Genomic DNA, 14,724 nt, shown 5'->3' with positions numbered 1-14,724 from the left:
AAGTTCACAACACATGACTGGATGTTCTGATCAGTCTTTTCTAGACATTGCTCTTTACTATCTCAAACTAAGGTTTTGTTTCATTCCCTTTTAAAGCATTGCGTAGGAAGAACATGACAGAGCAAGCAGAAGCCTAGGGTCCCTTCTGGTCAGCCTTTGGATCCTAGTTTTGCTGTTGGCATCCTGCATCCCTGAGCAACTCACTCAGCCTCTGACCTCAGGATTCCCATACATAAAACTGAAGTGAATGTGCAGACTTCAGAAAGATCTAGGTGACTGTGTGTCCTCATACTGCTTCTGCAATTGTCCCCATTATAGGTCACACCTTTGGAAGAAAAAGACAGCTTACTCTAGATAAGTCTCCTATTAAAATGTGACTTGCATTCCTCAAACTGATCTCTAAATATGTTGATTAATCCACATCTTTAGTCACTAACTCATCCACTTATTCAGTACTTTAAATATTATTATATTATGTTTGGAACCGTGTTGAAGCATAGGAAACCCTGTTAAAGTCCAAGTCAGAGCAACAGGATTACTTATGTCAGAGCAACATGGCTGTTATTACTCAGCATCCCTAGAGGACAGATATGAATGGCAGTCTCTGGCAGGTTCTAGGCATGCAGAAGATGATAGCTCTTATGTAGAATATTTAAAAACCAACGTTCACACATGTCACCTTTCTGAGATCTTCCTCTGGAGTCACAGCATAGAATCTACTGAACATCTGGGTCATTAGGATTCTGCAAGATGGATTTTACATGTATGTTTTTTAAAGAGTTCATTAGTACATCCCTGAACTTAATCAAGACTTTTCACAGTATCTTCCTTTATGGAAGCAAGAGTCTCCAGTTCTTGGAAATCAGACTTTTTGGGGGAAAGGGGAGCACATACATCAGAGACATTGTTACCTTTTGGTAGCCCCAGTTTACATCACACCTCTCCTCGAGTTATACCTTTTTACGAGTGGGAAGGAAATTTAAAAGAGATCATGTAAATTTTAACCAACACTCTAGTAAGCTCTTGGGCACATTTTGTGCCTGAGGATGAATCACAGGTACACAAAAACATTGAACAAATGAATAACTAGAATGAGTCAGATCTGTTTTGTCAGGAATCTTTGCCAGTTTCTCTTGAATAAAAAGAAAGCAAAAGAATAAAATCTTTTGGTAAATGCTACCTAACTTCGAAGATCCTTTGGGGGTTTGTAGCAATCCTTTAGTGAACAGAGCATTTTAGCCAGCCTCATTTGTACTCGGTCTACACCATTGTTTTTCTCACAAAAAGTTATCAGAATTATAAAACATACATTACAAGGGTGACTACAAGGAGAAAGAAATGTCAACTCTTTCTCAAAAATAGTAAATGCTGTTTGGGATTTGCTATTCTTCAGTCATGCTAGCAAACAAACAAAACCCTAACCATGGTTTTTAGACTGTTAATAAACAGTATTATCATAATGAAAGTACATATCACTAAATGATGCCTCATTCTATTATGTCAATAATATTTCACATTAGATTATAGTCACACATTTCTGCCATTAGTTTGTTGACACATTAGAATTTAAGCATAGGAATTTGGGGAGATAACTTATTCAATGATTGCAGGAAAATAGGAGGCCCTGAGGTAAGATTTATAGAAAGCCATGTAAATGTTGGGTGCTGCAGCATGCATCTCTAATCCTGAGTCTACAACATAAAATTAGGCAGATCATTGGAACTCACTGACCAGCCATCCTAGCTGAGTGGATAATTTGCAGACTCAATGAGATCCTAACTCAAAAAGTCAGATGAAGAGCGATTGAAGATGCTACCATTGACCTCTGGCTTCCACACACATGCACGTAATTACATGTATCACATAACACACACACACACACACAGAGAGAGAGAGAGAGAGAGAGAGAGAGAGAGAGAGAGAGAGAGAGAGAGACGGAGAGACAGAGACAAAGAGACAGAGAAAATGAGAGAGGGGGGGGGGGGTAAGAAGGCCTAAAGCAGGACACGTAGAATGTAAGGTCAACAAGAGAAAGCCTTTTGTGTGAATACTTGCTACTGCTGTGTGATTGACACCTGATAAATCTTGTTTCCTGAATGAATGAATAAACCTAAAAAATATGAAAAAGATGGAAGATACCAGCATCAAGCCTGAGTGGGATAACATATGTTAGATCATTCTCTTTTGGTCCCTGTAAAAATCTATAAACAATCGAAATAACATAATAGGCAGAACGTGGCACTTGGTTTGGGTAGTTTCCCTCTTTACTACTGAGCCTCCTGTTAGTATTTGTGCTTCCCTTATAGTCTACATAACTGGGATGTGTCCAGGTAAAAAGACAACCTGCTGCAGACTGTCTGCCACCATTCCCTGAGCGGGGCACAGAGCCATAGAACATGCTGTGTTTGGAACTGGTTATGAATCTGGGTAGTGTTGACTGGCAAAACCTTATGTCAATGACAAGAGGACACTGAAATCAAGAAAAGGGAGGGAAATTGGAAGAGTATAAAAACTGTCATTACTTCTTCATTACTGTTCCAGTGACAATGGCATGTTGGAATTAGTCGAGTACCTTACTGGTTTTCCATGCTTGTCTTTTCTTTTCAGTTACTCTACCTGTGGTTGTCTTTGGCATTACAGAGAGAGAATCAGAAAGCACCCCACAATGTAGGCATTACATCAGCATCACCAGCAGCATTACCCCCCCCCGTGTCACCCCCAGCATCGCCCTCAGCATCATCCCCAGCATCACCCTCAGCTTTGCCACCAAATCTGCCACAAACTGATGTCCACTGCGAGCAGCTCTTCCTCTCTCAGAACCACAAACACGATGCCCATTTCATGTCTACATATCCCATTTGAGAAACAAGAGCTTGGTATACTTAGCTGAGTTTTTTTTTAAAGATATGTATTTTAATAATGCTTTTGAAATTATTAAAGCCTTGGCACCCATAGTCAACTCATCTGAAGTTCTGAGTGCAATTTAGAAAGTCAAGTCTTACTTCTGAAACTGGATTCCATAGCACATTGCAAGTGGATCCACTTCTAAAGCTGACCCGGAGGGAGATCTGGGTGGTTTGACAGGTAGCCCATGCTATTTCAGGCTCAGGTGAGACAACCGATTACGCAGTATTGAATTTCCAAACACCACAATGGCTTGTTTGCATTGTGCTATACTAAGATTTTGACAACATCCAAGCAGAAGTTGTGCCCCACATTCTGGATACCCCTACTTCTTTCCTGAGTATCCGTTTCTATTCCTCTTGCCTGTGAAGGAATAGGAAACCCACCCGCTTTCAGCCCTGTTGTCTTTGACTGCAGAGGTCTGATCCATCCGTCTTAGGCGGTCCTACAGACCTTTCTGCACATGATTTACCAGAAGGGTCTGTCAGGGGGGATGGAGGGAGTCTGCCCATCCCTCCCAAAGAGAGCATCTAGAGTTTTGCATCCCTAAGCTCCCTGAATACTAAATTTCCATACTAAGTTTGAGGCAGCTTAGTTTCTGTTTGGGCTCCTACCCTGTTTGAATTGCTATCAAAATGCAAATTTTAACTTTTACTTTGTTTTGTCCAAGTAACTCTCTCCAGTGCCCTTACAGAATCTATTGTCTCCTTTTCAAAATGTTTGTACAGAGTTTAAGTATCTTTATCTTCCAATTGTATGTGTCCAGGGCTAGCTGATTAACATCCATCCATGCCCCCCATTGTGCAAGTGCAGAAGCGAAGTGTGACTTTGCTAAGTACAAAGTGCCAACACAGCCAACCCCTCTTTTGTGGCTATTTACCATCTATCTCTGCACTAAATGCTAATGGTAAAAAGTTAGTTTCTGCACAGGGGACATGTGAATGGTTAGAGGGTCAGGCCTAGGAGTGAGTCAGTCACTACAAAACAAGCATGATTCTCCCCAGTGATGCAGAGGGAGGAGCCATGAGCTCCCGGGAAGACAAGATGAAATAGCATAGGCTGTATTAAGAACCAGTTCTACTTTGTTCATGTGTTATTGATTTTTAAGCTTTCTTGCCAGTTCTTCCTTCTTCGCTTCTGGAGCTTCCATTGTCTTGAGGCTTATGTGTTACCTCACTGTATGTTATCATACAAACTATGTATGTTCTCATACATAGAAAAGCTCAACTCCCTGGATCAGGGATACCTCTTCAGTGTGTAACGGTGACAGAGGTCACCCAGCCCAGCTGAATGGGTGACAGAAGAATCACAGATACCGAAGTGAAACAGGCCCCTTTTCCCTATGACTTTTCGCTGTGGTTAGAGTCTTGTGCCACTGCTGGGGACAGGTTCCATTTTAAATTAACATTTCTCATCGATGGTTAAAATATATAAAGCTCACAACTATTCCTGTATGTGTTCCCTTTCCTGTCTCCTTCCTTTACAGATTTCAGTGTATATATTACCTTCTGAGGGTGGACTTCCCTGACTGTTCAATGCAGATCAGCCCATATCTTAACTCTATCCACCACAAAATATTCAGTTTTTCCACTGTTTGTTTGCCCATTCATTCAATCACATATGTCTTCACAAATTCTCCACTAAAATATCAGTGCTAAGAGTCAGCTTACTCTGTTTCCTTGATCCCTGTGTGAACTGTTACAAGATCCAGTGTTCAGCAAAATTATGCAAACCCTCACAAAAGTATGTTTAAAGGATATGTATGCCTGTCAAGAAAGGTTTTCAGTATATACTTTCAATTTATTTTATATACTCCAGAGATCAAGAATCATTGTTTCCATATTCTAAGATTAGAAGCTGAATAATGTTTTCAATGAAGATTCGAAGAGAGAATATTAATCATGTCAGCACATGGGGAGTAAATGCCTGCTCATCTGTTTGGAGGATCTGCTTGGGAGGGGGTTTGTTTCAGCAAGAATAGTATCACGAGAGCTACTTGGAGAACTATAGCAAGGCTTCCCTGGTTGGTCAACAAATACAATGTAGAGGTGTCAAATTAAAAAACAAGAAGCTTGGCTTGGGCATCATCATGTATGGAAGATCATTGGAGCCTTTAGACTAAATGAAAGAGAAAAAAATTTTAAGCAGAGCCAGAAGTTTTGTTTGGAGAAATAGCAAGAGGGAAGAGCCATCGGAGTATGGAAGTACGCAGAGATTGGTAGACGGGGAAAAAAGTCAGGTATAGAAAAGATCCAGGAAATCAGGTATTTTGTTTTATTGTATCTATTTTACTAACTTATTTTATTTATTTCAATTTATTTTAATATAGTAATGGCTGACATGCCAACAATCCTAAAAGATAAAGTAAGGTGCAGAGTAAGAAATGTCCCTAGGGTACAAAGACATAGTGCCATTTGTTAGCTCTGGGGCAGGTGCCGTCTCCAGAGTGTGACGAGCATCAGAAGACTTACTAGTATGATTAGCAGATAAAATTTAGGAGACAATATGAAAGTGGCCTCTCAAAGCAGTTATCTGAAGAAGGCTCCACTATACTCATACTTGGAACTAAGATGAAAAAGGATTTGGGCTAAAATGCCTCCAACAAGAACAGACAAAAAATATTTTCAGTACAAAAAGTTTGTAAAAATAATAATATTCCAAATGATTTAGTGCCTCTAAAGTCCCGCTGTATCCTGCAAGGTCTGGTTTTTGTCACCTGCCTGGGTGGAAACACTGGAACCCCAGGACTGCAACAATGTCTCTCGGTGTCAAGGCTTACTGTTTGGTTCTTTCTCATTCTACTGCAGAACAACAGGCTGAGGAAATATGCCTTCGAATTGAAAATGAACGACCTGACCTATTTCGTGCTGGCAGCTGAAACAGAGTCAGATATGGATGAGTGGATCCACACACTTAACCGCATCCTGCAGATCAGTCCTGAGGGCCCACTCCAGGGAAGGAAAAGTGCGGAGCTTGCCGAGCTGGGGCTAGGTAAGACCTCAGGCCATCATCCCCTGCTTCGGCTGAGTCTTTAGTTTACTTGGACACTTAATAGCTATGGGAGCGATCAGGCTGGACTCAGGCATTCTTGAGCTACCTGCTCAAAGAAGTTGACCCCAGATGGTTACTTTTACGGGGCCATCACAATTGCTACCTAGTGGAACAGTTCTGAATTGATTGAAGGCCATCACTCAACAAACAAAGTTGGATCTTAGATCCCAATAACTCAAAACCTATACACATTTCTGATGGGAAGATCTTATAGAAGGTACATTTTGAATTTGGGCTTCACGTTATATTTAATAAATACAACATAATGTCTGTAAAAACAAACATGCTTTACTTCCTCTTAGCTACAAGGCATCTTTTATTGGTGCTGTTTTGATAGTCTTGAGCTCAGCTGAGATGTGAAAGTTCCAACATCACAAGTTACATTGTTTTCATAAGAAAATAAATAATCCTGGAAGACTGGTTCAGTCACTAACATACTTGGCAAACAAGCCTGATGACCTGAGTTCAAATCTCAGCACTCATGGAAAAGTCTGTGTGCAACAGTGTATGCTTACAAACCTGATGCTAGGGAGGCAGAGACAGTACCATTCCTGGAGCTTTCTGGACAGTTAGTCTATCCTTATCAGTGATCTCAGAGTTCAGTGAGCGAACCTGTCTCATGACATTAGGTGGGAAGTCACCAATGGATACTTGTAGTTTAATGGCCACACAGATCTTTACTGTTTAAACTAAATGCATGAAAAGACAAACCTCATGGATCAGAAGAAGGGACTGAGAATGGTAGGATAGTAGCCACTGGACAGGAGATGAGCGAGAGTGGATGAGGATAATCAAAACACATTACATGCATGTCTGAAATTGGCCAATTAAAAATTGTTCAATAAAAATATAAGTTGGGAGCACCTGAGGAAGATAATAAACATTGTCCTCTAGCCTACACATGTATCATTTTGGGGATGCCCCACTTAGGCCATATACTTCTTAAATAAAAACATAAAACCTTTTATATTTATAATAAGTTTAAAAGCACTCAAGCTGGGCAGATTTCAACCCTTTATGCTATTTTGTTTACTTCCCTGTCAATAACCTTGAGATACCATTTGCCACGTTCTACCTGGGCTGCTCCTACTCTAACAGGCCAACCCTGGGACCAGCACTCATGATCCACCTACAGGTGACCTCTTTCTTCTCTTTTTCTTCCTCACTCTCCTGGTGATCCCTGTCTGAGACTCCAAGCCCAGACCCAAAGCCCTACTACATCTCTTCTGCCCAGCTACAGGCTATAAACATCTTTATTAATCAATCAGAGAAAACCTGGGGGGGGTGCAGGATTTACACAACAGAAGCTGGTGTATATGAGGATCCACTTGTCTTAGAACCACCAAATATTGGGGTATAGAATTTAGCATTTGAATACTAGCAGCACCAGACTAACCCCCTATACCCACAAATACACACATGCAGACACACATGAACATGTACCCACATACACACTCACAGTATTTTTTCTTTTTTTCCAGCCCAGTGCCCTCATAAGATTCTACCCATTGTAGTCCAGGAGAAGGAGAGAGGAAAATAGAGAAATGGTGAAAATGTAGCAGTCAAGTCTTAGTTCTGCAGATGGGAGCATCTCTTCCACAGACTCAGTTAGTGTTCTTCAAAGAAAGACATTTCGAGATATTTCAAGACAACTATATTAGAAACTGCATTATAGCCATTACTGAGTTCTGGTCACATGCCTCCTAAAGGGAAGAAGTCACAGATAATGGGGAAGAAAGTGTCACTGATTTTCCCACAGCTGCCATAGGCCATAGCCAGTGTTTACATGAACATATTACTTACTAATTGTCAAATGGCGTGTCCATGTTTGCATTTTTATACAGAGCCTAATTAGCTCCAGCTAAAAGATGGGCTCTAAGTAAATCTCCTGAAGGTGAAAGCAAGAAAAATATTTACAGATTTGAGGAGATGTTATCAAGCATTGGTGAAAGAAGCCAAGACAACCTGTATATATGTTAGCAACTTTAAGATCCGAAACACTTTGCAATGTAGAATGTTAGCATGGTAAGAATCCTAAAATGACTGTCGGGGAGTTTCATTTTTCAACCCTGATTGCTTAACAGTAGATAGGACAAATGGAAGGCTTAGGATCATTGAAGTTCCTCTAATTCAGAATATAATCCAGTTCTATATATGAGGGAAATCTATGACTCATTATTAAATAAACTTTCTGTTTTTTCAAGATCCACTGGATAATTCCATGCCCTGTGAATGTACACTGGAGGAAACAGATTCTTCAGAAAACAGCCTACATCCAGACTTTGCAAAAGTAATGACATTGATAATGTATTTGCACATACATTTGAGCTACTTACTGCTCTCGAGAAAAAGAAGGAAGTCCTTTCCTTTAAGATTTAGACTAAAAACCGATCTCGAATTGTTCATCAATCTAAGAATCTTACTTAACGTGACACAACCCTTGAAAATAAGAACATGCTTTTGTAAGATTCGCCCCATGTTGATGGATGACTTAAAATGAATAAAACTAGGGGGGGCTGTGTTGTGGCCTTTGTGGGTGTTTCTAGAGCTACATGGGGTAGTCTAGACACCAGGGACTAACATGGGTTTCTTCGCAGTACCTCACAGAAACTGAAGACACTGTCAAAACAACACGGAACATGGACAGGCTAAATCTGTTCTCCCTGGACCCAGATATAGATGTAAGTCAGGGTTCTGAGCAGAGATGACCTCAACTCACATAACTGTGGGTTCTAACTTAGATTTTCTTTTTTTCATGATAAGCACTGGTTGACAAAGACTTTCTCGATAACATGTTTCTTAGACCCTCAAGCTTCAGAAAAAGGACCTTTTTGAAGATGAGTTTATGATCAAACCCTTCGAAGAAAAAGCTGCCAAAAGAATCATGATCATCTGCAAAGCTCTCAACTTAAATCTTCAGGGATGTGTCACGGAGAATGAAAACAATCCTGTAACCAATGTAAGTTCCTCATTCTATCACATAACCAGGCTTAAATCATTCCACCCTGGTCCAAATTTCCCACCCTGCTAATCCCAGCATCTAGCATCTAGCTTGGGGAGAGAGCTTGCCAGCACTTCTCACCTTGCAAAGGTGCACAAGTTCTGAGGAAGAGTCCTTTTAACTGCTATAAAGTTTCCTTTTAACTTATCGTTTAAGATGCAACAAAGAGCAAGCGTTCTGGAGTTCTTCATACACAGTGGGCAGGGTGGCTTCCTACAACATTGTATGTCTGGTGATAGGGAAGGTGATATTCGTTCATTTATTGTGGTGCTGAGGCTAGGACTTGGGGCCTTAACAAGTGCTATAAACCGAAGAAGCCATGAGCTCTGGCCTTCGGTTTTATGAGACAGGGTATTACTGAGTAGCTCAGGCTAACCTAGAACCCAGGATCCTCCTGGTTTTGCTTCCCCAAGTAAAACCACCTGGGATAACGGGTGTACACCACCATGCCTGATTCAAGATGGCTTTTAAACTGACATTTCCATTTGCTGTTCCTTGGAGGAAAACCAGCTAACAAATCCACTCTAAGATTCCATAGTATTCCTGCTTAGAACATGATTAAATGATAAAGCAAGTACAGAGATCTTGAAGAAACATTAGGTAAAATATGGGTAGCACAGACAATGGCCGGTATCACAAACGTGCTTCACTGTATTTTCAAACACGTAATATACAGTAAGTCAAAAGCCCACACAGAATTTCTTCTCTTACTGAAGGAACCTTCTAGAAAATCTCCTCTTAGTAGGAACATAATAGCATGCAATTCTAAACTGACTATGAATGTATGTGTGAAAAAAGAAAGTTAAAGATGGGAACTGCAGAGAAGAAAACAGGTCATTTGCCATCACCCTGCCATGGGAACAAATGTTAGTCAATCTTTCTGTTTCCTGTTTTCTCTCATTCTCTTTCAATGCATCCTGTTGTGACTTGTACTAAGTCTCAAATCTTCTCTTGCATCCCAGAAAAGAAAGCTGATTTTCATCCTCTGGATACATAAGCTGTGTTGTCTTAGAAGGCAGGAGTGACATTGTTCACTATGTCACTATCCGGTCCTACCCATTCTTCCCTTGTGAGTGAAACTAGCTTGATGAGTTGGGGGCACAGTGTATCACTGGAGAAAGTGAGACCTTTTGCCCTTAGCACCTCTGTTCTCTTTAAGCATCTTACCTGCTACTATATTAACAGGACAGATCCATACTTTCCCATCCTATTTGATGAGGAGAATTCGTGGAGAGGAACATCTTAGATTGGATCACCTCACTTTTCAGATTAAGAACTGTACCTTTGGTCAGGGATCTTACCTTATTCTCCCCTATGTAAAAGATGTACAAGAGAGGTGACCATTTCAAAGCGTCCCGTGATTTAAAAAAAAAAAAAGTACATAATCTTTGGTAATCTTTAAATGTTCCATGCAATGTAGCACTCATCCAGCTCAAAGAGGTGCCTATGGATGAAAATATAAACCTAAAGATTTAGTTTAGGCAGTGAACCATCTAAGATGCTCTGCACTCATGGAGAAGGAAACTGGTAGGAAGCATTAAAACATGACCAGCAAGGCTACCAACAAAAGACTAAGATGGATTTGCTGCTGTTGGAAGAGAGACAAACCAGAGAAATGTGGGGTAAGAAGCTGACAGAGAACAAGCCTCTGTGTGTGATCATCCTGACACCTAACAACATGCAGAAGAGAGGCCAGTAGGCATGGGAGTGGGTAAAAACATTTTCCATATAGGCAAAGCTCTTTCAGGCTGAAAAACAAAACAAAGTGCCTAAAATCTTTGTTTGTGAAACCATTTGGAAATTTAAGAAAACTTGATCCAAAGTGTAAAGCCACTTAGTCACCATACTACATAAAAATAGATGAGCTTTATCATTTTATACATTGATATATACTAAAAATATAAATATTATTATTTATGGGTTTTTTTTTATCCAGCACATCCAGTGCAATTTAAAAATCCATTCTGGAAACCAAAAGTCAAAGAAAATGGGCTTATTTTTAGATGTGAGGGCCATGGGGAGTCTCTCCTGAAAGCTGCAAATGTAGTTCAGAAGCACAGCCTTCCCTGATAGAAAGATAGACCGGGACATACAAGTAGATGCCTTCCTCTGATGAACCTCCATCCAAGGTCCCAGAGACAATGTGCCTCCATTGCCAAAGACATGTGACTCTTCCCACGTAGATGATGTTCAGAAACTACATGGCTCAATTTGCTCAAGTCTCAACAGAGTAGCTCTTTAGAAATATTTTCATTTTTATTTGATTCTACTTCATTTTCTGTGCACTGGTATCTTTTCTGGGTGTGTATATGCTTACCTTGAGTCATCTACAAGAGCAGCCAGCGCTCATTGGTTAATGAGACATCGATCCAGCCTCCTGAAAATGGTCTTTTAGGTGTGCTTTTCTATCTCTTAGAACAAGAGGTTTAGTTGATTTGGGGCATCTAAAAGATGTTTTTAAAGTAATCTTACAGTAGGTACAAATGGTTTTGGTTTTAGATTTGGTTTTGGTTTTTCTTTTTTTATTGTTTATTTACATTTCAAATGTTATCCCCCTTCTCAGTTTCCATTCCACAAGCTTCTTATCCCCTCCTCACTCCTCCTGCCTTTATGAGAGTGTTCCCCCACCCACCCACCCACTCCTGTCTTAGCTCCCTAATATTCCCCTATTCTGGGTCATCAAGCCTCCACAGGACCAAAGGACTCCCTTCCCAGTGATGCCAGATAAGGAAATCCTTGGCTACATATCTAGATGGAGTCACATGTAGGGTACCCTCTGTGTATTCTTTTGTTGATGGTTTAGTCTCTGAGAAGTTTGGGGGGTGTGGTTGGTTGATATTATTGTTCTTCCTATGAGGTTGTAAACCACTTCAGCTCCTACAGTCCTTGCCCTAACTTCTCCACTGGGGTCCCCACACTCAGTCCAATGTTTGACTGCATACATCCACATCTGTATTGGTCCAGTTCTGGCAGAGCTTCCCAGGGGATAGCTATATTAGGCTCCTGTCAGTAAGCACTTCCTGGCATCAGCAATAATGTCTGGGTTTGGTGTCCACAGATGGGATGGATCCCTAGGTGGGGCAGTCTCTGGATGGCCTTTCCTTCAGTATGTGCTCCACAATTTGTACCTGCATTTCCTTTAGATAGGAGCGATTCTGGATTAATATTTTTGATGTGGGTGTGTGGCCATCCCTCAACTGGGGACCATGCCTATCCACTGGATATGGTCTCTACATGTTCTGTCTCCTCTTTGTTGGGTATTTCTGCTAATGATTTTTCTGTTGGGTCCTGGGAACCTCTTGGGTCCCTGGCATCTAGGACTTTCTAGTGGCTACCCTCAGTTTTCCCTCCCCTACTGCTACACTACTTTCAAATTCCTGACCCTCTCTACTTTTCCCCCATCTCCTCCCATATCTGAAATGGTACCCGTTTTTCCTTCCCCTGTTCTCTCCCTCCCAGATCCCTCTCACCCTCTACTTCACGGAGATTTTTTTTTCCTCTTCAGAGTACTACTATAGCATCCACACTTTGGTGTGATCTTCCTTCCTCTTGGGTTTTATCTTGGGTATTTCAAGCTTCTTTGGGGCTAATATCTACTTATCAGTGAGTACATACCATGTGTGTTCTTTGGTAAGTGGGTGCAAATGTTTAAGAAAATAATGTAAGAAATTACTTTTAACAAATAATTTCATTGCACGTGTTAGTAATAATATTAAAATCAACAAAATGGCCTCACTTTGGTGGCAGTTTAATCATCGGATGATTATGTTTTAGAAATTTCTGTGTGTTTATACAGCACACTCTTTCATCTATGGTAGTCTTCAACCTCGTTTTTGCTTTGATGAACATGTTTTGTAGGCCAATTCTCCACATTGCAGGAGAGCTAACTGCTGCATTTCATACGTGAGTGTCTACAGCCTCTGTGAAAGGACTTTTTGTGATGAGGAGGTTGACTTTGACAGCATGCAATTTTTCAGTCAATCAAATAGAACACCTAGATCATGGTTTTATAGTATGACATATTTCTTTGAAAATGGGAATTGATTCCAACAATTCGAGCTAATTAAGACATTTCACTGTAGGTACGTTTAAATGCTCCTGTTCCTGAATTTTCAGAGGGAATTCATCAGCCTAAGCCTCAGTAGCTACAACTTAAATTGTCAGGCTTTGAAGGAGTTTTGTTAAACTAATCCATCCTGAAAGCCAGCCATTCAAAAAGTAAGGTTTGGCATTTTTGTTGCAAAGGTAGATTGGGAAAAGAAATGAATCACCACAGGAGCTTTAATTCTGACATGTTATTAACAGAAATCATGTATTTCTACTCAACAAATGGAAATAAGAGGCAAAATGCAACAACTCAGGAAAAAAATGATTTTTATACCTTGACCTTCAAAGTGTTTTTTGCACCTCACTAATCTATCTTTATTTTTGCATTTTCAATTCTTAGCAGACTATAATTACCACAAAAGAAGAGTTTTTATAAACGAAATTAAATTACTAAGATCAAAATTTTACTTGATAATTGCTTTCAAATAAGAATGAATGTGTGTGTGCGTGCACACATATCTGGTATTGTATATGTGTGTGTGTGTGTGTGTGTGTGTGTGTGTGTGTGTGTTTGTGTGGATGCACACTCACATATGAGTCAGTGCATACATATGGGGGCCAGATGTCAACATTGGGTGGTTTTCTCCATCTTAATTTTTGAGGCAGAGTCTTTCACTCCATCTGGAGCTCCTTGATGCAGCAAGACTGGCTGCCCAATGAGCTCCCAAAACCTCTGTCTCCACCTCCCAGCACCAGGGTAACAGTTGCCCGCCCAGCTTTTTATATGGGTTCTGAGGATCTGACATGATCTCTCAGCAAGCTCTTCACTGACTAAGATGTCTCCGTAGCCTCCATAAGACTATTTTGAACTTTATTTGAATTTGGAATTCCATCTCTAATACTGACAGAGTTGACAAGCATTGTTATCATTAAATAACTGAAAGTACCTTGGTTACTAGTCGCAATGATACATCTCAAAGAACAGGAGCTATTTAATAAGACCCACAGCACCATTCTGTAGGACAGTGCATTAATTGGACTGAAGCCCTTTGTATAACTTACTTATTCATAGAATTTTGGCAGAAGACAAACTGCAATTCACAATTAAGAAGCACAAGCCAAAGTAAAATGTTGTTGATAATCTTTTAGAACCCCCATTTAATTGCACAGCTATGAAATCACGTGCATGTTTGTTTATCTAGTAGATTCAATTATACATACATGTATCTAGTTATGTGCAATGTGTACATAAGTATATATACCTTTGTTTATTTATTTTGCCTAATTCAACCCATGCTATTTCACGTTTCCATTTTTTCCTTGTTAAGAAAGGAACAATGATATGTACACACTGTCAGCATCCACCACTGTTTTGCACTCATACCCTAATTTGTGTTTGATTGTGACACTTTTTTAATTGACCATTCTTTATCCCTTAAAATCTGTCTTTGTTTCTATATTTGGGCGGCATTTTAAAACTTTTTATTACATGTTGTTCTGTCTTTTCAAAGTTGTGGTATCAGATGAATGGTACAGCTTTTACTGGCATCTTTGAGGCCATAGGTTTTGACATTCAACACTACAAAAGGGAGGGAAGGAAGGAAGGAAGAAGGGAGGCAAGAAGGAAATAAGGAAGGAAAGAGGGAAGGTGGAAGGAGAGAGGGAGTGGGGGAGAAGGGGAGAAGAGGGGAAAAGGGAGGGAGGAAAGAGGAGGGGAAAGG

At 40.3% G+C, this 14,724-nt stretch overlaps 1 protein-coding gene across 5 annotated transcripts in view; it reads left to right on the top strand.

The window, feature by feature from the left end:
* The window catches only part of DOCK10 (dedicator of cytokinesis 10), a gene marked incomplete at both ends in the record, with an annotated part of 250,532 nt that overhangs the window by 140,632 nt on the left and 95,176 nt on the right, over positions 1 to 14,724 (top strand). For all 5 annotated transcript variants that reach the window (XM_080932737.1, XM_080932735.1, XM_080932736.1 and 2 more), the window contains 4 exons: positions 5,712 to 5,895; positions 8,160 to 8,245; positions 8,553 to 8,636; positions 8,759 to 8,914. In XM_080932737.1, the coding sequence (XP_080788863.1) occupies positions 5,712 to 5,895; positions 8,160 to 8,245; positions 8,553 to 8,636; positions 8,759 to 8,914 (510 nt within the window). The remainder of the gene's footprint in view (positions 1 to 5,711; positions 5,896 to 8,159; positions 8,246 to 8,552; positions 8,637 to 8,758; positions 8,915 to 14,724) is intronic.

Source organism: Micromys minutus (assembly GCF_963924665.1).
Source record: "Micromys minutus genome assembly, chromosome: 19".
NCBI lineage: Eukaryota > Metazoa > Chordata > Mammalia > Rodentia > Muridae > Micromys > Micromys minutus.
Note: the sequence above shows the minus strand (reverse complement) of the source record. Positions and strands in the feature narration are given on the sequence as shown.